Source organism: Amia ocellicauda, chromosome 4, assembly GCF_036373705.1.
Source record: "Amia ocellicauda isolate fAmiCal2 chromosome 4, fAmiCal2.hap1, whole genome shotgun sequence".
In the NCBI taxonomy this organism is placed as follows: domain Eukaryota; kingdom Metazoa; phylum Chordata; class Actinopteri; order Amiiformes; family Amiidae; genus Amia; species Amia ocellicauda.
In genome coordinates this window covers 1,869,645-1,896,675 of record NC_089853.1, presented here as the reverse complement: position 1 = coordinate 1,896,675, position 27,031 = coordinate 1,869,645, and the positions used below count along the sequence as shown (strand labels likewise).

At 38.9% G+C, this 27,031-nt stretch overlaps 1 protein-coding gene across 3 annotated transcripts; it reads left to right on the top strand.

Moving 5' to 3' along the window:
- The first annotated feature begins 420 nt into the window (after positions 1–420).
- Positions 421–26,861, top strand: usp47 (ubiquitin specific peptidase 47). 3 transcript variants are annotated; one of them, XM_066700447.1, is made up of 29 exons: positions 421–655; positions 7,573–7,632; positions 9,365–9,559; positions 10,179–10,292; positions 10,588–10,741; positions 10,858–10,948; positions 11,059–11,204; positions 11,409–11,488; positions 11,951–12,100; positions 12,385–12,480; positions 14,527–14,679; positions 14,963–15,121; positions 15,892–16,023; positions 16,127–16,203; positions 16,491–16,546; positions 16,821–16,933; positions 17,072–17,176; positions 17,353–17,560; positions 18,476–18,591; positions 18,807–18,926; positions 20,937–21,720; positions 22,191–22,366; positions 22,540–22,620; positions 22,866–22,981; positions 23,415–23,533; positions 23,946–24,076; positions 24,541–24,588; positions 24,733–24,863; positions 25,215–26,861. In XM_066700447.1, the coding sequence occupies exons 1-29, from the start codon at positions 611–613 to the stop codon at positions 25,387–25,389; spliced, it is 4,131 nt and encodes a 1,376-aa protein (XP_066556544.1). In that variant the 5' UTR covers positions 421–610; the 3' UTR covers positions 25,390–26,861. The 3 variants fall into 3 exon arrangements, with proteins under 3 accessions (XP_066556544.1, XP_066556543.1, XP_066556545.1); XM_066700446.1 differs by having other exon boundaries at positions 10,858–10,954; XM_066700448.1 differs by lacking the exon at positions 7,573–7,632 and having other exon boundaries at positions 10,858–10,954.
- Positions 26,862–27,031: the final 170 nt, after the last annotated feature.

Here is a 27,031-nt window from a genome sequence, read left to right as displayed (position 1 = left end):
TTATGCAACTAGCACAGATGACAAGACACCGCTGATGTAACAAAAGGAGTTTATATTTGGAAACAAATCTGTTAATGATATTATCACTCATGTAGAGAGACGTGTGTTTGTGTCATTAGTTTAAACGAGAGTTCACAATCCGTGTTATGACAGAACTGTGAATCGCTGCACCTGTTGTGCCACAACATGTATTCCTCGGTAACCTCGTTCCCTGCAAATTGGATCGCGTTCTTGTAGGGCAGATTTCCGCGATTTTGCGCAGATCTGCAGAATCCTACAGATCCCATTGGAGGAGCCGCGCATACCCGCGCAGCACTGCAGACATCTGCGCGACGCAGCGCGACCCTGCAGGCCGTGTGGATGTTTCGGAAATGACGTCGAGGCCAGCCTGAACTCTCGCGAGATTGAAGGACAGCCATTTTTTCCATTGATTGCTGTTTGTGTTGTAGGTGTTATAACACAGAGAGAAAGTATCTGCGTTCACTTTGATGATTTGTTTTTATTTATTTCTCCCTTTAGACAAAACACGAACCATGATTGCGTACAGCTCCCGTCAGTTTTCCCGTTGACTTCCGAGGTTGGATATCTGTCTATTCAAACTGTCTGACAAATGGAAATGGTGCCCAGCGAAGACACCCAGCTCGTACCCAAAGAGGTGAGAGGATCACATCCAGACACGGGGATATATTGGCAGAGGCAGGCCCGCAATACCTGGCCTCGGTGGCGATCAAATAAACAATAAAAGTTGCGAAAGGGACGCAGATATCGGCACAAAACTGCTTTACTGCTCAGTTTAAAGCAATGCGTAGCTGGAGACGCGCTATACCTTCTGGGAGAGAAATAAAACTGCTTACATTAATCAGATATAAATGACCGATTGAAGTCTTTTGATTTGGATGGGAGATTGCAAGCCGTGTTTAGGATGTCATGTCATTGAAGTCCACCGGTCAGCCGGGTTAAAACTAGTGTGAGGAGCTGCTGTCGTCACATCGGGGCCTTTAGGATCAGCGGTTTCATGACAGGGTCCAGTAAACAAGAGCCGGGCCTGCTGTCGTGTAGGGACGGTTTTAAAGCCCGCGATTAACGAGCGCATTTACACGCCTTTACTAGAGTACGAGAGGAAGACGGACACATTAGGATTCGTGTTGGCAGCCTTGTAGTCCTCCGTGTCTAGGAAATGGTCATTGCTAATGGCAGTGTGTGCACAGCTGGGGTGGCTTTATCTGGTCTCGATCATGAGTTACAGCCGAACATCTCGTCTTCATTTTGCTGACAAGTGTTTTGTTCAAGGTGATGAAACATTTGTCCGCTTGTCATGGGATATACTCGTGTGTGTTCTTGTTTCAGCAAAGATGATCAACAAACCAAAAGTATATATATAACAAATATCACTTGCATAACTTGTTTTATCTCGAGTTCATCTTAATCTGAGTTAAAACCTTTAGTACATCAATTCTGGTAGAAACATTTTGTTAGTCGCTAGAAGGGTTTCCTGGAGGTTTCTGTATCCTTGATGAAGACGAGTCCTTGTCTTGCTTTTGCTTGACTGGCTGCAGGGCAGCGGTTGAGTTTGGCTCAGTGTTTGAGTTATGCAGTGAGGAGACAACTTTGTTCCTGAAGGCCAGGTTCATTTTATGATGATTTTTTTTTCTCACACACCATATTACTGTGCTCTTTCTAGGTAATACATGTATATTGTTTTGCCCCTTACATTTAAATTAAATTACAGTACTTGTATAAAAATACATTATACATGGCAAGTGCTTTAATCTTGGGTATACATTGTTATGTGAAATACTTTGAGTTTAATATATCCAGTGTTATAAACAGGACCGTAAGCGTGTTTTAGGTGTAGTGCTTGATACTTTCTAGCTTCACCTAATTCAAGAATAATGTATTGCTTGCCACAGTATTTGGCTTTTGCAACCACTTATTTTCACTTTCCTTTTCATTTCATAATATATGAAAAAGAAAAACATAATACCTCTAAATGTCTGTTGTATTTTAACAAAAATATAATTCAACCTTTTTTGAAGGTAGCAGTTAATTATACATTTTTACAATTCCATGAAATTATACAAATTTTGTAGTTAAATATAAATAGCTTGCATTCATATTATGTATAGCCTAAATCTTTCCTTTCATCACTATGTTATTGACATTATAATATACAGCAGTTTTTAGCGATACCTAAAAATAAAGACAAAAGTCATTGTCAGTTTTACCTTGACCTTTTACAGATGTTAACTTCATACTATGAAGCTTCATCAGGAATAAGGTGACACTGGATCTTTTCAAAATTAAAATCCTTAAAGCTTTCCAAATGTAACACACTTTACTACACTTTGATCAATAAATAGACTATAAATTAACATTTCCCAGTTAATCCTAGTTTATATTCATTGGAATAATAGTTTATGGTCAAATTGGAATAGGTCTGTGTTTTTTTTTAAGCAATTCTGCACATCGTGTTCAAAAATGGGAACGGAAATCGAACTGATCAATGTAGATCATTTTATATGGTCAATTCCAATTCTGTAAACTATATTTTTGATTTATAATAACAAAATGGAATTGGAAAAGACCAATCCATTCCACTTCCACTGTGCAATCGACCCCAACTCTGTGAGGTAGAGTGGTTTAATTTTCAGGCTAGAGTATTAGATTTGTACACGTGTAACTGAAACACTAATACAGGGATAGAGTCTTGAATATGGGATTTTTATGACAGTGTGGGAGGGAACTCCTAGTTTCCTGTGAACGTGTAAGTGGCTTTGTTTTATTTATTGGAATTTAACAGCCATTTCATCTGTGATACAACCTACTGTGCAAATCACATTGCTAGACCTACAATTATATTATATAATGTCCTTCTCTTAAGGGAGTACATAATAAGAAACATTATCTCTATATATAGATAATATTTCTTATTATTATATACTCCCTTTAGAGAGGGACAAATAGCGTTAGTTGTAAGTTCATACATATAGAATACATGGTTATCTTAAATAAAAGTGATATTTAGAAGTAGTTTTTCTTTTTGAGTTAGTTGAAAAAAATTATAAGCATAAATGCTTTGTATTGACTATGCTTTCAAAGGAATAGTTATTATGATGATCCACATTGAAAATTTTACGCTATTAAATTCAAAGTATTTTAGACCATTTAAAGGTTTGGTCTGTGTACATACAAATTCAGTAGCTTTTTGTAGATCGTTCAGGAGAATATTGTATTTTTCTCAATGTAATCTTAAAACCATATTTTTGCACTACTGATTAAATGTTCTAGATGTGCCATCGTTAACCCTTTGTCTGTCTGCCAACTTGGCACTTAAAATCAATCACCAGACTGTAGATATCTTAAAAGGGAACTCTACCGAAAATCCATATTTTCTGCGGTTATTCTATAAATAGAAACAAACTCACTCCACAGAATTTCCACCTCATTCTATGTACCAGAAATCAGAGACCGAAAACTGTGCCCCTTTGGAGACCGCGTGTGTGCAGTCCCCACTCCACTGTAGCCACATGGCAGTCCCCTGAATAAAATAATTATGTAAAATAATAGCGACTGTTCAGGGTGGTGCAAAAAATACTTTTTATGACTACAAACTGATCCATCTTTCAGAAAAATAGGTTTATGGGGTCATCAGACGTGCATTAAATGTTTTTTTTTTTTTTTTTTTAATGATTGTCGTGATTTTTCTTATTTCCCCACTGACTTCCAGCAAAGCAGTTCCACAGTTGGCACCCTGGTGATGTCACAGCTATTTTTTTGATCTCTGATTTCTGGTACATAGAATGAGCTGGACATACTCACTCCACATACTGTTTCTACTTATAGAATAACCTGAGAAAATATGGATTTTTGGTGGAGTTCCCCTTTAAGTTTAGTAATTTTTGCTCTTGGGCTACTCTTCAAGAGTATCCTTTAAAAGTTTACAGAAGCAAATGAATGCATGTGTTCACACAATTGTCCTCATCATCCCGGTTGTACAGCACTGGAAACGCATTGTTGAAGCAGTAATACATTTTTTAATAACCACTAAATGTATCAATAGTTTGTACTATTAAGAAACGTATTTAATAATTAATAATTCAAATTAATATTTTTGGACTATGAAAAAAGGCCTAAAAGTGTTTGTTGAAGAGGGTGGGGTGATATGTTTTTAATGCAGTGCTAAACCAGAGTTTGGTATTACATTTATTCAAAATTAAATTAACTCCTGTTTAATCTGCTAGGGGCAGACTGAAAGTAATCAAGTCAGACCTAGAATGACTCTGTGTTCCAGCTTTTTAATTCCATTTCTGAAACTATTATTTTTACTCTCTGCATAGTATTCCAGATTTAACACCATTTGTAACTACTGCAGTTATAAAATGTCTTTGTGAGGTTCACAGTATTGCTGCTTCAGTTTTTAAAATAAAGGATTGTTAACTGTTGTCCCATGATATTATAAAGAAAACCCCCAATAATAAATAAATCTAAAATGGTACTGGTATTGTCTATACCATGCACAGTGGTTCCATGTGCTTTCAGTTCTTCCCCTGTACTCGACAGTCTTCTCAGAATTCGTGTTTTATATGTAAAGTACAGGATTCAGTTACGCTGAAACCATCTGTAAGAAGTAATTTCTTCATTAGATATTTCACTTTTTATTAACGTACACAATATTTAACCTTAGTCTGTTTTATTGATTAGTTCTCTCACTCCCGCTTGTTCTTGCATTTAAAGAGAACATGTATTTGTTGCTCAGCTTTAAGAATGATGATATTATAAATACTGAAGCCATTCAGGAAACTTAAACACAGCATTGATATAATTTTTTGTGTCCATACCTATTTATCATAAAAGTGGCTGATTATCTTTCTTCACTATGACATTGCACTCTCCAGAGCGAGTTAGTGTTTGAAATAAAATTCTTAGAATGGACACCTGCTAGCACGACTTCAAATGCCTGACAGAAGTCTTATACTCAAGGGGAAGTCGGGGCAGTGTGGATATTTTTGTCCGTTCTGTAATTAGTCCTAGAAAGCAGTCGTATAACAAGTTGACCTGGAATGTGATCACGCATTCGCATTGCTTACATAAATGAATGTTAAAATTGTATTGATGATGTTATATATACCTTTTTATTTGTTTCCACTGTATGAAACTGAGAGTTTGAAATCAGCACAAAAAGGGGAAACTCATGGTACTGTGTCCATATCATATCTGGTATCCAGTTCTGCAGGGCACAGACCAGAATAGTAGCTTTGCCTGTACAGTGCATCACGCGTTTGCCGTATTCATAAACCCTGGGCACAACATGTCCTGCTGGCACTCGTAACACTGTTTTCCTGAAACTAAATTGGATCATTGCTTCACTCTCTCACCCCTTGTGGCTCATACACATGCTGATTTGTTTCAGCTGTAAAATAAACAACACATCCTTTGTGCCAAGGGTTCTCAAACTTGTCCTCTTGCAGACTACTTTATAAAAATGTATTTCTGTACTGATTCATTTCATTTGGTGTAAAAGGTGTCTTAAACTTATACATTGGTAATTCATATAGGAATAACATTATTAGCCCTTCCAAAACGCCAACCCTAGTAAATGCCAAAGTTGGAAAGTACAAAATAAAGTAAGTATATAAGAAAGTATAAAAATAAAATAACTGTCTGATGTTAATTTGCCTTAAAAATATATTCAAAATCTAGTGTTAGAAAGGTTTTAAGTAAAACAGGATGTTTCTGGTGAACCATGTTTGCATGTTAATGCAGTTAATGCCATTTAATGTAGGATGTTTCTGCAGTGATTTTGAAATATATATTTTTATTATTATATTAAATAATTTACTGGCTTTTATTCATACTGCTTTGTTGCAGTTAAATAAAAAAAAGTCATAAATGTAGGCTGTTTTAATTTTTGTCATAGTAAGTCAGTCATTTTCTTTATCTGTACCTGTGCTGCAGGGCGATGGTTTTCTTTCATTAACTAGATGTCACTGGGGGCAGCGTGATGTCACGTGATCTTAACACACCTTTCTTTGCGGACAGGGTTGCGTGACGTACTGAAACTATGAAATTATTCTGATTGGCTGAAAACTGACAGCTTCTTTTGACTGGTTTTCATACCGGAAGTGTTCCACAGTAATGCTGCCACTGCAAAACAAGGAAGTAGCATGTAAACTTTCATTTTCTAACTGAGGTGAAACAGATAGAACAGCGAATATCATACTGCTGTTTTTTATTTTAACTTTCTTCATAGGTTTGTAACATGAAAACCGATTTATTGGACCTTTGTTACCATTAATGAGCAGTGAGGTTTAAGAAAAGGAAGGAAGGAAAGAAAGAGAAAAAAAAACACACTTTTACACCAACAAGCCTAACATACAGACTGTTCAAGGTTCAAGTGTGACCTGCAATAGATGCACTAAACTTGAGCTGCTGGAGTTGGGAGGAGCATATACACAGATTGCTAATGTTTAAAGTCTTCAGAACTTGGTGGTTAAGTTTATCTGCAAGGAAGAATCGCCAGCCACTATCTTCATCCCAGGTAGTACAAATTCTGTAATGACTGGAAAGTGGATGTTAAACTGTAACTCTTTTAGAGGATTTTTTTTTTTTTTTTTTTTCAAAGGTTTTCTTGATGGATTGCTTCTTTGTTTCTACTGAAAGAAAACACAATTTTTTAAAAAAATTACTGGTTTCTTTTTAGACATTGTACTGTTCACCATTCTGAACACATTTACTTTTTTGGGGGGGTTGGTAGCTTTATTAGACTTTTTGTTCTAGTGACACCTATTTTTATCGTCAGTGGTAGGCCTTACATTTTTTATTTTTTATTTTTTTATTTTTTTATTAAGGTTTTCAGTTATTTCAGAGAAGCATTTTGTCATTTAAGAGATCACTAGAGAGAGACATTTGCACTGTAAAAAACATTTTATTTTATTTTACTCTGCTATCATAGTATACATAGACAAATAGTGTGTTTGGATATGATGCTTTAGGTTGAATGAGATTCAGTCGAGATGTTCTAGGCTGTTTCCTGTCAGGCTTGCTTAGCATGAGATGAGGAGAGTTCAAAGAGAATTTCCTTTGCAGAATACATTTTCTATGGTCTACCAGTGAGCATCAGAAGCTTTGAATGAGCGCACAGTATTATTATCTGTAGTTAAAAATACCTCTAATCTGATAATACTCTTTGATGTGTTGACAGCAGTGTGCCTTTTATAGCTGCTGACCATAGTTTGTCAAGTAATCTTTCATGCATTTACCAGCTAATAAATCAATTAGTCTGTATTGCAAGGGGAAGTTGTAGTTATTAGTTGTTGTTTTTGTATGTGAAATACAGTATAAATGAATCTGTTTTTGTACAAGTTTTTAGCAAGGCAGTATAGTTATATATAACAAAAGTATTTCTGAAAACCTCCCATGTTCGTTCTTTTGAGAGTCAGTTGTTCCCCAGCCACTGGTGTCCTTTGTACCAGGTCAACCACCATCCAATATCGATTTGAAGTAACCAATCGTTTCGGGTCAGTATGTCAACCTTCTCTGTAACAATGGGTCTTTGCTTTTCATGTGTCACAGGGTATGTTTTGGAGTTGCAGAAAAAGTATTTTTGATGAGATGAAGAAGAAATTCTCTCAGGTAGATCCTTGATTTAGCAAGGCTGTGTGCTAGCATGCTGCACGCCACTGGACTGAAGGACTCCCTAGAGCATGGCATCTTTTAACTCTCCTTAGCCTGGTGCACAGTCAAGCATATAGATACTAATAAACTGTGGTGTGGTATCAGATATAAACATGTAACACCGTTGACTAATTATAAAAAAAAAGCATGGTTATGAACCCAGACTACATAAGAATCGAATGAGCTAAAACAAGTGGTCTGGAGTAGTGGGTGAACTGCATGAACTGAAACGTACAGTGCAATCTTGAAAAGGGACTAACCTCCACAATTTCATTAGCAGATGTGCCCATTTTATTTTAAAAATAATAAAAGCACCCTCCATTGTATGGGAAAAGATTCTCGTAGGAATGAATTGATGAACCAAGCAAATGCGTACATATTGTGTTGAAACTACTTGAAATTTCTGTTTTGAGAACACAGTCAATACAAATAATTAACTAGCCTAAATACAAATCTTAAATGTGACTTCGCAAGTAAGAAACGTGGAACTGATATGCCTGTAGACAAAATATTTGGCGATTTGGCCAATAGTGGGAAGAAAACATTCAAAAGACATTCCCAGTAGTAAAGATGTGTTCTGTGTATTCTGAGTTAGTCATCTCCTGTTTGTTAAAATTTACAAGGGCAATAACCTGACTTGCAAGCTAACTACTGTCAACACTGAGCCTACCTTTTACCTGGTCAGGTCACACCTTACTCACAACCCAAAGAGCTCAGAATTAGTTGCTAGAAACAACTTTCATAAAAAAAAAAAAAAGCTAAACATTAAATAATATTTGTGGAAAGACAACACTAACAAGCATGTAATTAAAAAGTCTTTGCATTGCTGGTAAACTGATGTTCAGTCTTATCTTTGTAATACTGAAACCACTTTTACTGTGGTCTGTACTGAATTTGAGACCTACAATTGACTGACTGCTCTGTGCACTGCACAATGGTTTTACATAGTATCAAACAATTTTCTCAGGCACTGCTCATATGCTTTGAGGCTTACCATTTTAAGCTGTCTTCTAAGAGCTTAATGCACAAAGGTCTACAGTAGGTCATATTAATACTGAATGCCATGAAGCCTAGAATTAAGGAAGCTTCATTCTGTTCTCTACAACGTGTTGTCTTTGTTTTAAAATTAACATTTGCTAACTAAAAGTATGCTTATTGTAGTGAAAGTGACAGTTGTTGTACCCTTAGAAAATTGCATAGACTTACTTTTGCCTGCTGTATGTATTTGTGCAAAGTACAGCTTTGTGGTTTAATGATTGCATTAAATGGCCTGGAATGGCCTGTTTAAAGTGAATGATATATACACAAGGGTATATATAAATAAATATAAAGATAACATCTATTAATCAATCAATATATTTGGTTTTATACCAGACAGTGTAAGGTTGGTGATCATGACAATTTTTTTTTTTTTTTTTTTTTTTAAGCAGTTTGTCTGTTATTTTTTCTTTTTTGTCACTAGACTTGATTTGTCACTGAGCTCTTTGATAAAAAGGGCATATAAACAAATAGGACACCTATTATTTAACAGGAAATCAGGAGATTTATTCTTACTTCTAAGAATAATCTAAAGGCCCATTTGTTTTCTATATTGTATTGATTTAAAATATATTTAAATGGGATGCTACAGACTGTTCATATCACCTTTTGTTCTTCTCTGTATTTACAAGGACAACTTTGTACCTTTCAGATAGAAAATGCTGCAGATGAGCCGCGTGTGCTGTGTATAATTCAGGACACAACCAATTCCAAGACTGTGAATGAGAGACTCACTCTAAACCTCCCGGCCTCGACCTCCCTCAGAAAGCTTTTCGAGGATGTGGCCTCAAAAGCGGGCTATGTGAGCGGCACTTTTGATTTAACGTGGGGAAATCCGGCAGACATGGTAAGCCTCTTGTGTCAAGTGCTCTGCTCTGTGGTTTGTGTACTGTGTCTTGGAAACTATTATAATTATAAGGTCTTTGAGTATAACATGCCATGAATCAGAGTTAGTGTCCTTTTTAGTTCTGGAACTGGAATAAAAACTAAATGCGATGTGTCTGGTTTGGCTGTCTACTATCACGACTTCTCCAGCATTTGTTTTTTTTTGTTTCTTCTGTCCTCATGCTCTGAACACATTTGGTTCAAAAGCAACTTGAGAGCATCAAAAAAAATCTTGACACAGATTTTGACATGATGCCTCCAGTGTGAAAGGACCTTTATGGTAACTGCTATCAGTTTGTCATTTTAATTTTAGGAGTCGGGTAGAGTTACTTTAAATTTAATACACTAAATAAAGGTTAATTGATATATCCTTTTACAGCCTTTCAGTGAATGAGAACAGAAGCAGCACAGAGGAGAACAAGTAGAACTATTTAACTTGACCTTAGTTCTGTGGGCTTATGTCATAAAGCAGCTGTAAGAATTAATATAGAATTTATATCCACTCTTCACATCTCACCTTCACTTCATGCAAGTAATTTGCTCCCTCGATATTATGAACTCATTGACATTTCTGACACCAGGCACCCTTGGACTATAGCAGTGAGACGTCTCTGACAGAGTCTGGTTTTGAACCTGGAAAGAAAAACTTCCTCCATCTGACAGATCGGGATGGTGAACAACCTCAGATAGCATCAGTAAGTATACCATTAAAGTGAAAATTTACATTTTTAAATCATGTTTTATTTAGTGCCTTAAGCATGTTAATTTCCTTCAGGAGCTGTGTTTCCACTCCAGATTAGGGAGGCAATTATATTGTGTATATATTAGAAAACAAATATTGTAACATGAACATTTCTCAGAATGCAGTTCTACATAAATGTATAATCCTGAAATACATATTTAGTGGGGCAGTGTTTTGTGCAATATTATTAATCATTAGCCCTACAGTAGAAGTCTTTGCGTGGCCCATGTACAACTCTGTCTTTGTAGGATGAGTCCGGGACAGCAGACAGCAGCGGTGTGGATGACAGCTCCCAGGACAGGTTTATCGGCCCTCTGCCCAGAGACTGCACCGTGGGCTGTAGCAGTGACTACAGCAGCCCCAGTTACTCTTACTCCTCCATACTCAGCAAGTCTGAAACAGGTAAGGCTTTCAGTGTGCAAAAATGCAGTCAGTTACAATGGTTTTCTTGGTGACTTTTCATTATTTGTTTAGCTGTTGAAATCAAAAACGTTCAATGGAGTGTTTTCTCCTTCCAGGATACGTGGGATTGGTCAACCAGGCCATGACCTGTTATCTGAACAGCCTGCTGCAGACGCTCTTCATGACGCCCGAATTCAGGAACGCTCTGTACAAGTGAGCGTTCCAGTATAACTTTCCGTTGTAAATACATATTTTATTTTTAAGGAAGGCATACTGACTACGCTGTGTCTCTCCCCCCCCCTCCCCCCCATCTGCAGTTGGGAGTTTGAAGATTCAGAAGAAGACCCGGTCACAAGTATCCCATACCAGCTCCAAAGGCTGTTTGTGCTGCTGCAGACCAGTAAGAAAAGGGCCATCGAAACCACAGATGTGACACGCAGCTTTGGATGGGACAGCAGCGAAGGTATTTCCAAAATACTGAGTGTACCAGTATTTATTTATGTTGTTAGAAAATAAAAATGATAAACTTTAGGTTGGTTGCTTTTCCAGCATTTTCATGGCTATAGAAAATCAGTGACTTTCAATAGATTTAAAGCCCTCACAGAATAGTGTGGATATCTGTCCTGTATGCTTGAAGTCACTGAACTCGTGTCTGTGTTTCTCGCAGCCTGGCAGCAGCATGACGTACAGGAGTTATGCAGAGTCATGTTTGATGCACTGGAGCAGAAATGGAAGCTGACCGAACAGGTACCACATGAGACTCGGATACGAATTGAAACTTCCTTGACTGGGTTTGACAATGTGATCTCAAGGCTTCCATGTGTTCTGTTCTTTGTCTTTGGTTTCAAGAATGCAAAGGCATTCGAAGTTGATATCAAAGTTTTAAATGGCACTTAAACTGAAGTGAAAGCTTGAGTACATTTTGTGCATGTATTTCATTAGAACCTAGGTAATGTTTAAATTCATATGTTAGGCAGTCCGTCTGAATTTGGGAATGTTACTCTTGTGGTTTTAAGTCACCTGCTTAGTTGGTTAATGGAAATAAAAACAAATTTAATCATACGAATTTATTACATTTTGGTAACCATTATTTTGTTAATGGCACAGGTGTTTACTTGTCTTAATACAGTTGATCGATAACGCTTAAATGGTGTGGAGAAAAAAAATCACCTGTTCATACTTAGTGGAGTTTTATTTTTATTTTCCTAGGCTGACCTCATCAATCAGCTGTATCAGGGCAAGCTGAAGGATTATGTCAGGTGCCTGGAGTGTGGATACGAGAGCTGGAGGATTGACACCTACCTTGATATCCCGCTTGTCATCAGACCTTATGGCTCTAACCAGGCTTTCGGCAGTGTGGTGGGTGTTCATTTTCTGTGTACATTTCTGTAAGTTTGGAGAAGCAAGCAAAAACTGAAAATGCAATTCTAATTGTATGCGAGTCAACAGTGATGTTTGTGGTGCGATGTGCGGGGCTGGTCAAGTGTCATGAAGGCAATCTGGTCTGAACGCGAAAAAGAAATGTAATCTCTGCAAAGGGGAATTGTTTTTCCAACCTACCTGTGAATATTGGATGTCCACTGACTATAATAATGAATGGGAAAGAAGGGGAACACTGATGGTGTAACTCTTCTCTGAAACAGGAAGAAGCTCTTCAGGCGTTCATTCAACCCGAGACACTCGATGGCCCGAATCAGTACTTCTGTGAGCGTTGTAAGAAGAAATGTGATGCCAGAAAGGTAAGGCCAAGACTTGCTTGCTAATTGCCTCCTTAGCCGAGGGGATGTTCAACCTTGAACAACGCGGTAGGGTTGCTGGATAACCTGTGTTTAAGTGCTGAACTTAATCATTGAACACAATTCCCCCAGATCATTATTGTTCAATTCTTGAGTAAAAACAAAACAAAAAAACTAGCTTCCCATTGAAATAAATATCTATCTCATGTGTGTATGTGTGTGTGTATATATATGTATATACAGACACACATACATACAGAAGTGATCAAATTTGTTGGTACACTTAATGCTTCATTCCTCCTGAAAAGTGATGATTAAAAGCTATTGCATCATGTATACTTGCATGCCTTTGCTATGTCATAGAATAAAGCAAAGAAGCTGTGAAGAGTAATGAATTATTGCTCATTCTACAAAGATATTCTAAAATGGCCTGCACACATTTGTTGGTACCCCTTAGAAAATATAAAAAATAATTAGATTGTAGTGATATTCCAAACTAATTAGTTTCTTTAATTAGTTTCACACGTCTCCAATCTTGTACTCAATTATTCATCCTATTTAAATGAAGGAAAGTAGTCACTGTGCCATTTGGTATCACTGTGTGCACCACACTGAACATGGACCAGAGAAAGCAAAGGACAGAGTTGTCTGAGGAGACCAGAAAGAAAATAATAGACAAGCATGGTAAAGGCTACAAGACCATCTCCAAGCAGCTTGATGTTCCTGTGACAAAAGTTGCAAATATTATTAAGAAGTTCAGGGTCCATGGAACTGTAGCCAACCTCCCTGGATGGCCGCAAGAGGAAAATCGACCCCAGATTGAACAGGAGGATAGTGCGAATGGCAGAAAGAACCAAGGATAACTGCCAAAGAGATACAAGCTGAACTCCAAGATGAAGGTACGTCAGTTTCTGATCGCACCATCCATCACTTTTTGAGCAAAAGTGGCCTCCATGGAAGAAGACCCAGGAGGATTCCACCTTTGAAAGAAAAACATAAAGCCAGACTGGAATTTGCTAAAATGCATATTGACAAGCCACAATCCTTCTGGGAGAATGTCCTTTGGACAGATGAGTCAAAACTGGAGCTTTTTGGCAAGTCACATAAGCAGTATGTTCGCAGACAGAAAAATGAAGCTTTCAAAGAAAAGAACACCATACCTACAGTGAAACATGGAGGTGGCTTGGTTATGTTTTGGGGCTGCTTTGCTGCGCCTGGCACAGGGTGCTTTGAATCTGTGCAGGGCACAATGAAATCTCAAGACTATCAAGGCATTCTGCAGCAAAACGTACTGCCCAGTGTCAGAAAGCTCTGTCTCAGTCGCAGGTCATGGGTCCTCCAACAGGATAATGACCCAAAACACACAGCTAAAAGCACCCAAGAATGGATATGTACAAAACATTGGACTGTTCTGAAGTGGCCTTCTATGAGTCCTGATCTGAATCCTATCGAACATCTATGGAAAGAGTTGAAACTTGCAGTCTGGAGAAGGCACCCATCAAACCTGAGACAGCTGGAGCAGTTTGCTCAGGAAGAGTGGGCCAAACTACCTGTTAACAGGTGCAGAAGACTCATTCAGCTACAGAAAATGTTTGATTGCAGTGATTGCCTCTAAAGGTTGTGCAACATAATATTAGGTTGAGGGTCCCATCATTTATGTCCATGCCATTTTCATTTGTTTTATTATTTACAATATTATGTTGAAAAACAAAATCAAAAGCAAAGTCTGATTTCTATTAAATATGGAATAAACAAGTTATTTCAGAGGAAATTGTGCAGTTTTTTGTGGAGGGGTACCAACAAATTTACCAATTTGGTTGGTAACATTTCATTATCTGTCTCCAAGATCCACATTATCTGTAAGTATATTTCAAGTATTTCTTCCTGAGATGCCATTTGTAATCAGTAGCCTGCATTGCTTACAAAATATAGGTAAAAAAATTAAAACTGAATTGTGAACATTTCCTATTATGTTCAGTGTAGTCCCCAAGGGATTGGTCTACAAATATAGATGTCTTTGAAAACCTGTGCCATGCGTTTTTACTTCAGGGCCTAAGATTCCTGCACTTCCCATACCTGCTGACCCTGCAGTTGAAGCGCTTTGACTTTGATTACACCACCATGCACCGGATAAAGCTGAATGATCGCATGACGTTCCCAGAAGAGCTGGATATGAGTCCGTTTATTGACGTGGAAGATGAGGTAATGGCAGATTAGATAAGGTGCATTATCAGGTCCACTGAGAAGTGTGTAATTCCTCAAGTCAAATAAGGGCGTTAAACCCGAGAACATGACTGTCAAGGAAAAGATTTCAAGGGTTGGCTTCTTAAAGGAAAACACCACTATAAACTCTCAGTGGAGCTCCTGTGTTTCAGTTATTCATTGTTTTACTTTGGAAACTCAGAAATACCCTAACTAACAATGTCCTGTCTATAGCCGCCACAATCCTTCAATATTTTTTGTATAATTTGTCTCCGTCTTGAAGAAGTCTCCGCAGACCGAGAGCTGCACTGACAGTGGCGCTGAGAACGAGGGCAGCTGCCACAGCGATCAGATGAGCAACGATTTCTCCAACGATGACGGCGTGGATGAGGGCATCTGTTTAGAAAACACCAGCAGCACAGACAGAGCCCTCAAAACTAAGGTGGGGCATTACAGCGCACATGGCAAGCAGTTTCCCTATGAAATGGATTTTGTCATGCCTTCTTGTGCATGCACTTAAGTGTCTAGAGGTTCTCTATGATGCATGTGTATTTTATTCCTCTGTTAATTGGAGGATGGGGAGACTGCTGTTTTTTCAGTCATATCAAAGTACAGTCAGCAGTGTACTGCATGTTTGTTTTGTCTTAAACAGGACAAAATAGAGATGTGTTTTTGTATGAGGCTGTGTGTGTGTGTTTAATTTAGGATGTCAGCCCTTGGGATTTTTGGTTTCATTCCTGAAATTGTGACTCAAACATTTTATATTTTAAAGTGGAAATTTAGTGCTCAATTTACATAGCACAACCATTAGTTGGATGATAACATTTAACTGCCCTCCGTGCCTTCCCTATATGTGTTTGTGATCGCCTGCAGCATAACTGTCTTGTGTTTTTAGTTGTTTTCAGCTCAGGAAAAAATTAAGAGCCCACTTAACATTGATTTCTGAACTTGGAGTGGTCCAATTTTTCCCAGAGCAGTATATATAGTGTTATACTGTTTGTGTTTATTATAATATATATATAAAACATCAAAATGTTGAAGTATATTTTTCCTCTACTATTCTCCACAGATCAGAATAATTCTGTGGCAGTATCATTTAATTGTAATTAATAAATAAATAAATAAATAAATAAATGTCTGAGAGTAATGCATGATGTATGTTCTTGGTTAATAAAAGAAACTTAACAAGATTTATTTGTCATCTTACACTAGAGTTCCCTAACCTTTGAGCTCTTCTCGGTCATGGTCCACTCAGGAAGTGCGGCAGGAGGCCACTACTATGCCTGCATCAAGTCCTTCAGCGATGGCCAGTGGTACAGTTTCAATGACCAGCATGTCAGCAAGGTAACCACACCGCAGACTTCCTGCACGGTGGCTGAATTTGATGTTATTGTTATTGAAGCGTATTGATTTTAAAACTGAACACATGGTTTGTTTCATTCTGCAGATCACTCAAGATGATATAAGGAAAACCTATGGTGGATCCTCAGGAAGCAGAGGCTATTATTCTAGCGCCTTTGCCAGGTTAGAGAACTCGATTCCTGTGTAGTTTATTTCAATGCTAGATCGCGCTGCCTGTTTGAACTGCATATTAGATGATCCTCCCGTTTCGTATGCTTTTATTGTGGTTTGTAATCTTTTTCTTCTATTAACTTAGCTTCCAATGTCTCTTTCTTGAGGATGTTGTATTCTATACAAAAAAATTACTTTGAATGACCACAGGTACTTACTTTCTGTCACCCACATTGTACATTATAGTTTGTCTGTCAATGTTTTACAGATTGAATAACAAAGCTTTCTGATTTCTACAGCTCTACGAATGCATATATGCTGATCTATAGGCTAAAGGACTCCTCAAGGAATGCAAGTAAGTGTAGAGCAAAAACAGTGGATGAAAATTAAATATTTTGCTATTAAACCACTGAACACTTTCCCATTGAGCTAATCTTGCAGTTTTAAAACTCATAAGTTGAAATTAGTACTACATATTGCCTACATTTTCATATTATTGTTTAGCTCTGTGCTGTAATTTGTACTTTAAATGTTTTCTATACATTTTGATCCTATGTTTTGGATTAATGATGCTTATAGCTGCATTGACAGTTTTGTTTTTGTTTTAACTTTGTTTTTTGAATACATAGAGTATCTGGAGGTCCAAGACTTCCCTGAACATATAAAGCGCCTTGTCCAAAAAGAGAAGGAGTTAGAAGAACAGGAAAAGAGGCAACGTGAAATCGAACGCAACACCTGCAAGGTATGATCCCACACGTTCGCTACAAAGCGCACTGAGCGTGGTCTGTGGCACATCTGCTTTGTTTGTTTCCAATTTGTCTTCTTACAAGATCAATCGGATGCCGTTTTGTTTGAATCTGTGCTTTGTTCCCTTCTGTAGATAAAGCTCTTTTGCATGCACCCTGTGAAGATGATTATGATGGAGAACAAACTCGAGGTTCACAAGGATAAAATGCTGAAGGAAGCCGTTGAAATTGCATATACGGTATGTAGAATCTGTACAGTTACTTGCTGCATTTTGCTTACATTTCTGCTATTTTTACTAAGGGAGATCGAACTGCGGCCTCTTCCACGAGTTCTAGTTTTACAGATTCTTTACGGACCTGATGTCTGTAATTCTTGGAAACTTTTAATTTACTTTCATCCTGTCTTATTGAAAAGCTCATGGACCTGGAGAGAGTAGTCCCGCTGCACTGCTGTCGCCTGGTCAAGTATGATGAGTTCCATGAGTACCTGGAGAGGTCCTACGAGGGTGAGGAGGACACTCCCATGGGCCTGCTGCTCGGGGGGGTGAAGTCATCCTATATGTTTGACTTGCTACTGGAAACCAGGAGGCCAGACCAAGTCTTCCAGCCATACAAACCAGGAGGTGAGCAGCAGAGAAAATAATCTTAACTCCTCAAAATCTCTAGAACGCTTTTGCTCAGGAGGATTTAGACAGGGAGATGAAGCTGTGATATATTTAAAGACTGCAGTACTTGGTTTACCCACAGGATGTCATTAGTGTCATCTTTGAGTTCTACCATCTTTTAACTACAAATATATGCAAATTGACCCCTTCTGCTATTTTGATATTTCGCAATAGCAAGGACTTTCATTAACCCTTTACACTTTTTAAATAAAGGAATCTACGTACGTAAGTTCAAACTTCAGTGCAGGTATTTCATTAATTGACTTGTTAGATCCTCGAGGCTCTGTGGGATTTATTGAACCTTGTTGTCATTAAGGAACGCAGAGCTAGTGTGTAAAAGCAGAATCTAAAATAATTAGTACAGTTTTGGAAAGACGTGTCTGGAGCAGCTCCTTTAGCAACATATTTGGCTACACAAGTAGTAGAGCTGTTATTTCACAAATCTGACCGTGCCTAGGATATTGTCATCAGATGAGAATCAGCTACCTGAGGAGCTGATCCCCAGGTGGATTCATTTGTGCGTTATTACTGCTTTCATTGTAATATCTGTAAATTGTGTAATATTGACAGGACTTATCTTTGTTGATTAAATTAGTATAAAGGCTTAAAGAATTCCAGATGTTATCAGTTGGCAATTACTAATATCAAGATTCCTAAATTTTAAGCATTTTATTACATTAAAGAATCAAGGTTACATACAACCTGTTTTATGAATTTATATATTATCTATATTATCCTGACCAAAGTGCCATATTGCATGTATCAATAAGACCCTGTCAGGAGAAAGTAAAATTAATTACTTTTATTGATCTCTGTTTGTTTGTGAACATAATTTTGAAACCTGCCTTCTTTTTATCTTGACTTGACCTGCAGAGGTGATGGTGAAGGTCCATGTTGTAGATCTGAAGACCGAGACGATCGCCGCTCCCGTCAGTGTCCGAGCTTACCTAAACCAGACAGTCACAGAGTTCAAGCAGCTCATTTCACAGGTTTGCACATTTAAATATCAGTTCTTGTTGATGTGCAGGGACTAGATTTAAAGTTTTTTAGGTCAGAGCAGACACGTTTTAGGCAGCCATTTTCTTTTCTCTGTGGCATGTCCTGTAAGATGTAAAGCTGGATTTCAGTGTTACTTTATGTGGTACATGCTACTCATTGTACGATTTAGAAAGTTTTAATTCAAAGGTGCTCTTCTGCTTGACAGGCTACGGGCCTCTCGGCAGAAACGATGCGCATCGTTCTGGAGCGTTGCTATAATGACTTACGGCTCCTCTATGTGCCGAACAAGACTCTGAAAGCAGAGGGATTCTTCAGGAGTAACAAGGTCAGTCCATCCATGTTAACAGCCTCCTGTATGCATTTTTATTGTATAATAACGTATTGATGTGATTTTTCCACACACTGTTCTGACCGTCTTGTGTTGTGCTGCACAATTATGATCTCATGAATATGCTTCCTACCATGTACAGTGCATCCGGAAAGTATTCACAGCGCTTCACTTTTTCCACATTTTGTTATGTTACAGCCTTATTCCAAAATGGATTAAATTAATTATTTTCCTCAAAATTCTACAAACAATACCCCATAATGACAACATGAGAGAAGTTTGTTTGAAATCTTTGCAAATTTATTAAAATAAAAAACAAAAAAAGCACATGTACATAAGTATTCACAGCCTTTGCCATGACACTCAGAATTGAGCTCAGGTGCATCCTGTTTCTACTGATCATCCTTGATGTTTCTGCAACTTGACTGGAGTCCACCTGTGGTAAATTCAGTTGATTGGACATGATTTGGAAAGGCACACACCTGTCTATATAAGGTCCCACAGTTAACAGTGCATGTCAGAGCACAAACCAAACCATGAAGTCCAAGGAATTGTCTGTAGACTGCAGAGATAGGATTGTATCGAGGCACAGATCTGGGGAAAGGTACAGAAAAATGTCTGCAGCATCGAAGGTCCCAATGAGCACAGTGGCCTACATCATCCATCAATGGAAGAAGTTTGGAACCACCAGGACTCTTCCTAGAGCTGGCCGCCCGGCCAAACTGAGCGATCGGGGGAGAAGGGCTTTAGTCAGGGAGGTGACCAAGAACCCGATGGTCACTCTGACAGAGCTCCAGCGTGTCTCTGTGGAGAGAGGAGAACCTTCCAGAAGAACATCCATCTCTGCAGCACTCCACCAATCAGGCCTGTATGGTAGAGTGTCCAGACGGAAGCCACTCCTCAGTAAAAGGCACATGACAGCCAAAAGGCACCTGAAGGACTCTCAGACCATGAGAAACAAAATTCTCTGCTCTGATTAATCAAAGATTGAACTCTTTGTCCTGAATGGCAAGCGTCATGTCTGGAGGAAACCAGGCACCGCTCATCACCTGGCCAATACCATCCCTACAGTGAAGCATGGTGGTGGCAGCATCATGCTGTGGGGATGTTTTTCAGCGGCAGGAACTGGGAGACTAGTCAGGATCGAGGGAAAGATAAATGCAGCAATGTACAGAGACATCCTTGATGAAAACCTGCTCCAGAGCGCTCTGGACCTCAGACTGGGGCAAAGGTTCATCTTCCAACAGGACAACGACCCTAAGCACACAGCCAAGATAACAAAGGAGTGGCTACAGGACAACTGTGAATGTCCTTGAATGGCCCAGCCAGAGCCCAGACTTGAACCCGATTGAACATCTCTGGAGGGATCTGAAAATGGCTGTGCACCGATGCTCCCCATCCAACCTGATGGAGCTTGAGAGGTCCTGCAAAGAAGAATGGGAGAAACTGCCCAAGAATAGGTGTGCCAAGCTTGTAGCATCATACTCCAAAAGACTTGAGACTGTAATTGGTGCCAAAGGTGCTTCAACAAAGTATTGAGCAAAGGCTGTGAATACTTATGTACATGTGCTTTTTTTGTTTTTTATTTTTAATAAATTTGCAAAGATTTCAAACAAACTTCTCTCATGTTGTCATTTTGAGGAAAATAATGAATTTAATCCATTTTGGAATAAGGCTGTAACATAACAAAATGTGGAAAAAGTGAAGCGCTGTGAATACTTTCCGGATGCACTGTACCTTAATCTGCACACAGCTGTTTTCATCGGTTGCATGTACTGCATTGTACTTAGCAAGCTGAAAGTTTTGAAGAAAAATAAAATGTGTACATATATCTATTGAAATACATGTATTGCTGCTAATTCAGTAGTACCTGCTTTTTGAGTACAATCTTCAGAGAACTTTGTGGTGAATTGTTTCAAAAACAAATGTACGATTGTCTTGACTTAAAAATAAATAATTAACAGCATAATTTATTGCAAATGGATGTCCTTTGTGTTTTGATTGCAGGTTTTCGTCGAAAGCTCGGATTCTGCGGATCATCAGCTCACGTTCACCGATTCGCTTCTGTGGAAGCTGCTTGATCGCCACGGAAACACCATACGGTTGTTTGTGTCTCTGCCCGAGCAATCGCCGGGGTCCCAGCTGAACAGGACTCTTTGCCAAAAGTTAGGTGGAGATCCAGGCGCTTTGGAGGATGCCTTCGAAAAGGTGGAAGGTGATCGGAAATCAGTAGATGCCATTTTGGAGGAGAGCACAGAGAAACTGAAAAACCTGTCGCTCCAGCAGCAGCAGCAGCAGCAGCAGGGAGGGGGCAATAGTGACAGCCTCAAAAGCTCAGACGCCAGTGACTTTGAGCACATCGAGTCGCCCTCCCAGGAGGCTGATTCCTCGGCATCCGTAGACAACCGGGAGCTGGAGAACCGGATTCAGACCTCTGATCCGGAGAACAACTTCCAGTCCGAGGAGCGCTCCGACTCGGACATCAACAACGACCGCAGCACGAGCTCGGTGGACAGCGACATCCTCAGCTCCAGTCACAGCAGCGACACCTTGTGTAATGCAGACAGCACGCCCATCCCCTTGGCCAACGGCCTGGACTCACACAGCATCACCTGCAGCAGGAGGTCGAAGGCCAACGAAGGCAAGAAAGAGACATGGGATACGGCAGAGGAGGATTCTGGGACAGACAGCGAGTATGATGAGAATGGGAAGAGCAAAGGGGAGATCCAGTATGTGTACTTCAGAGCAGAGCCATATTCTTCAGAGGAGAGATCTGGAGAAGGACAAAAATGTAAGTGTCCATACCACAGTGTGTCGTACGAGTCACATGCACGACTCTGTAATATGGGAAATGATTCAGATTGTTAATATTCTCTTTTATATAAAAACAAAAAAGCGTTGGTTTTTTTTGTTTTTTTTTTAATGTTGTAAACATCAGATATTTAAAAGATCTCATTATGACCACACGAGTGCTTAGGAAGTATATTTCTACTGTGGCCAGGATCCTCATAGGTGTTATCCAGACAATTGTCAAAAAACACTTAATAAATTAGTTCATTGTAAAGAAGGTATATTTGAAGGTTAAAATCATATTTTAGTTTAATCAGTTTAATCAGCCGTAAAGTGTCTGGCACTGCAGAGTTTTGAAATATTAGAAACCGATTTTGTAGGTTTATTAAAAATATTTTATGTAAGCTTCTGTGTATATAGAAAGTGAGTTTTCTTGCTGTTTTAATACAGATATTCATGTATTTATTTTAGGTTTATTGGTCCATGTTGATAAACGAATAACACTGGCTGCTTTTAAACAAAATCTGGAGCCATTTGTGGGAGTTGCATCTTCCCAGTTTAAGGTCTTCCGGGTCTACGCTAACAACCAGGAATTTGAGAGCGTCCGACTCAATGAGACTCTTTCCTCGTTTTCAGATGATAATAAGGTTGGTGGATTTAAAAACGATGGATCCTGCTAGATTCACATGTTTCAACAAATGCAGATATATGTAAATGGATCTTGATTGGAAGTTTTGGATGTTTTTTCCACAGTCTTGTTTGTCGTGCTGTGTTTGTTCATCTTTATCTTTATCCTCATAATTGTGTTTTGTTTAAACAGATTACCATAAGACTAGGTAGAGCACTGAAAAAGGGCGAGTATCGCGTCAAGGTTTACCAGCTTCTAGTGAATGACCCAGAGGTAAGTATCCAACCATGTTAAATGTATTGAAAACCAGACCCCTTCCACGAAGAAACTGTGTATTTATGCATCGTGTGAAAGCTTGTGGTTTGGCTTGTTCTTGAGGAAATACATTACTGGGAAACTGACAAAAAAAGGGAAAATTGTTTTGGCATTCACAACTGATAATGTTTGCAATGTTTGTAATGGAAATGTGAGCATTAAGTTACCCATTTGAAATGAGTATTTTCTGTTCTTGCATTCAGCCTTGCAAGTTTTTGGTAGACGCAGTGTTTGCTAAAGGAATGACTGTCCGGCAGTCCAAGGAGGAGCTTTTGCCTCAGCTCAGGGACCAGTGCAAACTGGATCTCTGCATCGACAGGTGAGTGGCAGGGTTGTCACAGGATTGGTTTGCCAAACTATCCTACACAGACCTTTGGTGAGATCACACCGAGAATTAATCACCGCTTTTTCATTGATCTACTATTCCTTCCATCCCTAACCAACACGTACTGCAACTACAGACCATGCTCTCTCGAAAAAAAGTGCAGCAGGAATGATCTGCCACTGATAATCACTGATTCATTCATCAGGATATTCAAATATGCATATCAGTGCTGGTCGTATTTGCATTTTCCCCCATGTAGCCTTCTTTATATGGAGATGATGACAATGAGTCACAGCTATGACCTTTTTAAAAGTACTGACTCACTTTCTGAAATCAGTTGGGATTTATTTTCCTCTCAAGCAGATGCACGACCCTATGATTCATTAAAATGAAAACTGTTACGTACCTCTTATGTTGTTGTCTACAGATTTCGTCTAAGGAAGAAAACATGGAAGAATCCTGGAACAGTTTTTCTGGACTATCATGTTTATGAGGAAGATATTAACATTTCTAGTAACTGGGAAGTCTTCCTTGAAATACTTGATGGTAATTATTTCTGCTTGACTTGTGAGAATTTCAGTTTAAAGTTACATTTCGCTTATAAAGCAATTGTAGAAAAGGCAACATGCTTGTCATCAGTTACGAAAAATTGCTTCAAACAGAATGACAAACTTTGTTCTTGTTATGTACCCTTACCTTCAACAAAATATAAGATAAAATCATAATTGCACATCTCCCCAGATACTGTACTGTACCCATCTTTTATAGAGGACACATCATGTCGGGTCAAATAGAAGATTTGACAGAAGCTGTTCAATTGTGAGATTCGTTTCTGCACCGTGATTCTTCCAGATCTCTGCAGGGAGTTGATGACTTCTGAGGCCCAAGGGATTATCGTGATGGAGTTTGGTGCCATTCTCTCACCAGTGATGTAATGTTTTAATCCTTGGCCCTGCAGAGCCAGAGAAGATGAAGTCCATGTCTCAGCTGGCCGTGCTGACTCGGCGTTGGAGCCCTGCTCAGATGAAGCTCGAGCCTTTCCAGGAAGTGGTTCTGGAGAGCAGCAGTGTGGATGAACTAAAAGAGAAAGTGAGCTGACACTGCCTTCCCTTTCTCCGCAGTCTCTTCTGCACATTTGTCTTTCTAGTCTGTGTCATCAATGCATATTCTGTCCCACTGTGTGATGGTCATGTAGCCAGTACTGTATATCTCACACCTACTGTGCATTTAATCTATTTAATGCATCTCTAATGCATCAGACCCTGATAAGATGTCTGTCTGGTTCTGTTAATGCTAGCAGTTTCTGTGAGGAAATCATGCACTTTTATTTTATTTATTTTATTTGTTACATAAACAACAATCCCCACAGAACAGTTCAGTTAAACCGATCTCATTAAGGTATTAAACCTGTGGGCTTTTCATTCCTTATACACTTAGTTTTATGAAGAATGCCACAGAATTTAATACAAATGTACATTTATGTATGTATGCATTGACTAATTGTGTATATAAGCTGTTGGTGATGTAGCTGACTGTCAATGATTTGTTTTCAGCTCAGTGATAAAAGTGGAATTCCTCTTGAAAACCTAGAATTTGCAAAGGTAAGAGAAGATATATATGTATCATTTGATATTGGGTAGTGCGTATCAATTCACTTTAATAAACCCATGTTTTTTACCTCTGTTAATTCTGTTGTGTGATGTGGAGTATAACGGGCACAGTATGAAACTCTGAATCGTCTGCAGGGTAGAGGAACATTTCCATGTGACATCTCCGTATTGGAGATTCATCAGGATCTGGACTGGAATCCAAAAGTATCAACTCTGAATGTTTGGCCTCTCTACATCTGTGATGACGGTGCCGTCGTCTTTTACAGGTAAAACCCCCTTCAGCTGCACTGGTCTGGTTGGCTGGTCTTTTGCCAGTTACCACAGGCTGGCTTAAACGAACAGCCAGGGCCACTTTATCCAAAAATGCATACCTGTGCAACACAGATATTTCTCCACTGCTGCTGTAACCGAAGATCAAACCTATTGATTAGTAATACTGTGCTTGACTGCTTGAAATGTCAGTTTGATTTAATTCAGTGTCAATCCTGTGATGCATCACAGACATTTCTTGTATCTTGCAAGCATAGCTGGCCTTTCTGTAGTAAGTGGGTTGTTTCGAGGCCTGCACGGAGATGCAGTGTCTCCAGAGTTCCTCACTGCCCTCGTTTCTGATTCAGAGACAAGACTGAGGAGCTGATGGAGCTGTCAGATGAAGAGAGGAACGAGCTCATGAAGAAGGAGAGCAGCCGTCTGCTGAAAACGGGCCACCGTGTCAATTACTCGCCACGCAAGGAGAAGGCACTGAAGATCTACCTGGACGGTGCGCCCAATAAGGACTCGGGCCAGGACTGAAGCCCGCTCCGAGCTCTCGAGCTGAACTCAATAGCTGGCTGCCTACTGCTGTGTAGCATCACCGTGGCAGGAACCTTGTTTGGTGTAAAACCAATACCACCAGTGCTGTATGGCTGAACGCCCACCACTCCGAGCCCTTGGGGGTAAACTGTGGCCGAGAATAATGTCGTGCACTATAGTTTATTGTACTGTAAAAGTGTAAAGGGAAGTGCAAAAGCTATTCAATAAAATCAAGTAACCTAAAGAAAAATAAATTGAGCATAATGTTAAGATGGGGCACACACTGTGCGGAGTAGACCAGCTAGGCCAAAAGCTATGATGTTGCATAGCTGAGTCACAGCTCTGCGCTGGCCTGTGAAAGAGCCACTCTTTCACACTTGTGCACATTTACCTCATTAAATTATCAAACACTTGTATCATAACTTGGTTGAAAGTGACCCCAATGATGTCGGGGGGGGGGGTGAAAACAAATCACTGAGAACTGTCATCTTCCATTTGTCCTATATTATTTTGACACAGATCATAGGGGGTGTATCATTCTGGAAAATGAGAAGTGCAGTAGATGTTCACATCTGAGATTTTCAATCTTCCTTTTTGATCAAATCGTGATTAGTTGATGATGTTCAGACTCTGGAGTTGAGTGGCCCAGTGCTGTCTATCACAAATTCCCAGACTGTCAGTGTGTGTATATGTCTGTACATAAATATCTTACTGTTTGTTGCAGTCCTACAAAACTGACCGTTTTCCCTGGTTAGCCCAACTCCATCAGTCTCCTAAAATCTGAACATAATACGGTGTTCATTTTTAGTCTGCTTGTTCAGTTAAGGTTTTTCTGTGTTTTGTTGGTTAATACTGGTACATATTAGTTCTCATTACTCCCAAGGCTGCTCAGCTTTTTTTTTTTCCATTTTTCTTTATTTTGTGTAAATTATTCTGGTCTCAGGCTTAACGAATATTAGGTCTTGTGACTGACATGGCACAGGTTTTAATTTGTCTATTTAACCTCTGTTTATGTAGATGTATTTGTTTGTCAATTTTTTTGTTTTTCTCTGCACATTTGTTAATGTTAGCAACATCCCTCACAAGGTGAAGAACATTTTCCTGTAACTATGCGTTTAAGGAGCCTGCTTCAAATGCTCTCTGTTGCTCCAATAAGAGTGTGTTGAAAAGGAAAGGCCGGGCTTTGCTGCACCATTTTACACAGATAGTGCGTAAAGGTTCAACTTATTAAATGCAACAAATCACGAAAAACAATGATTTTATGGGAAGGTGTTTCATGCTGCCGCAAGCTGTTTACAGTAGACATGCCAATAAAAAAGAAAAAAAAAAGAAAAAAAAGTTTATTATGTTTTATTGTTTTGAGGTTTAAATCATGTGTGAACATAGCTAAGATGATTTTAGAAAGGAATTAAAATGCTTTTTTTCATAACTGCAGTATTTTGTTGTCATAAATTAAAACGTTTGTATCCCCACTTTGGCAGCACTGTATTCATGTGTTAACTTTAGCCAACAAATATTAATGAGTAAGTCATCTTAGATTGTACTATTTATTTTTAAATTCCACCTCTAACCAACCTGATTGTTCATCTTTCCTTCCCCCATATCACTGTAACTCAATGTGAGTGTTTAGGGAAATAAATTA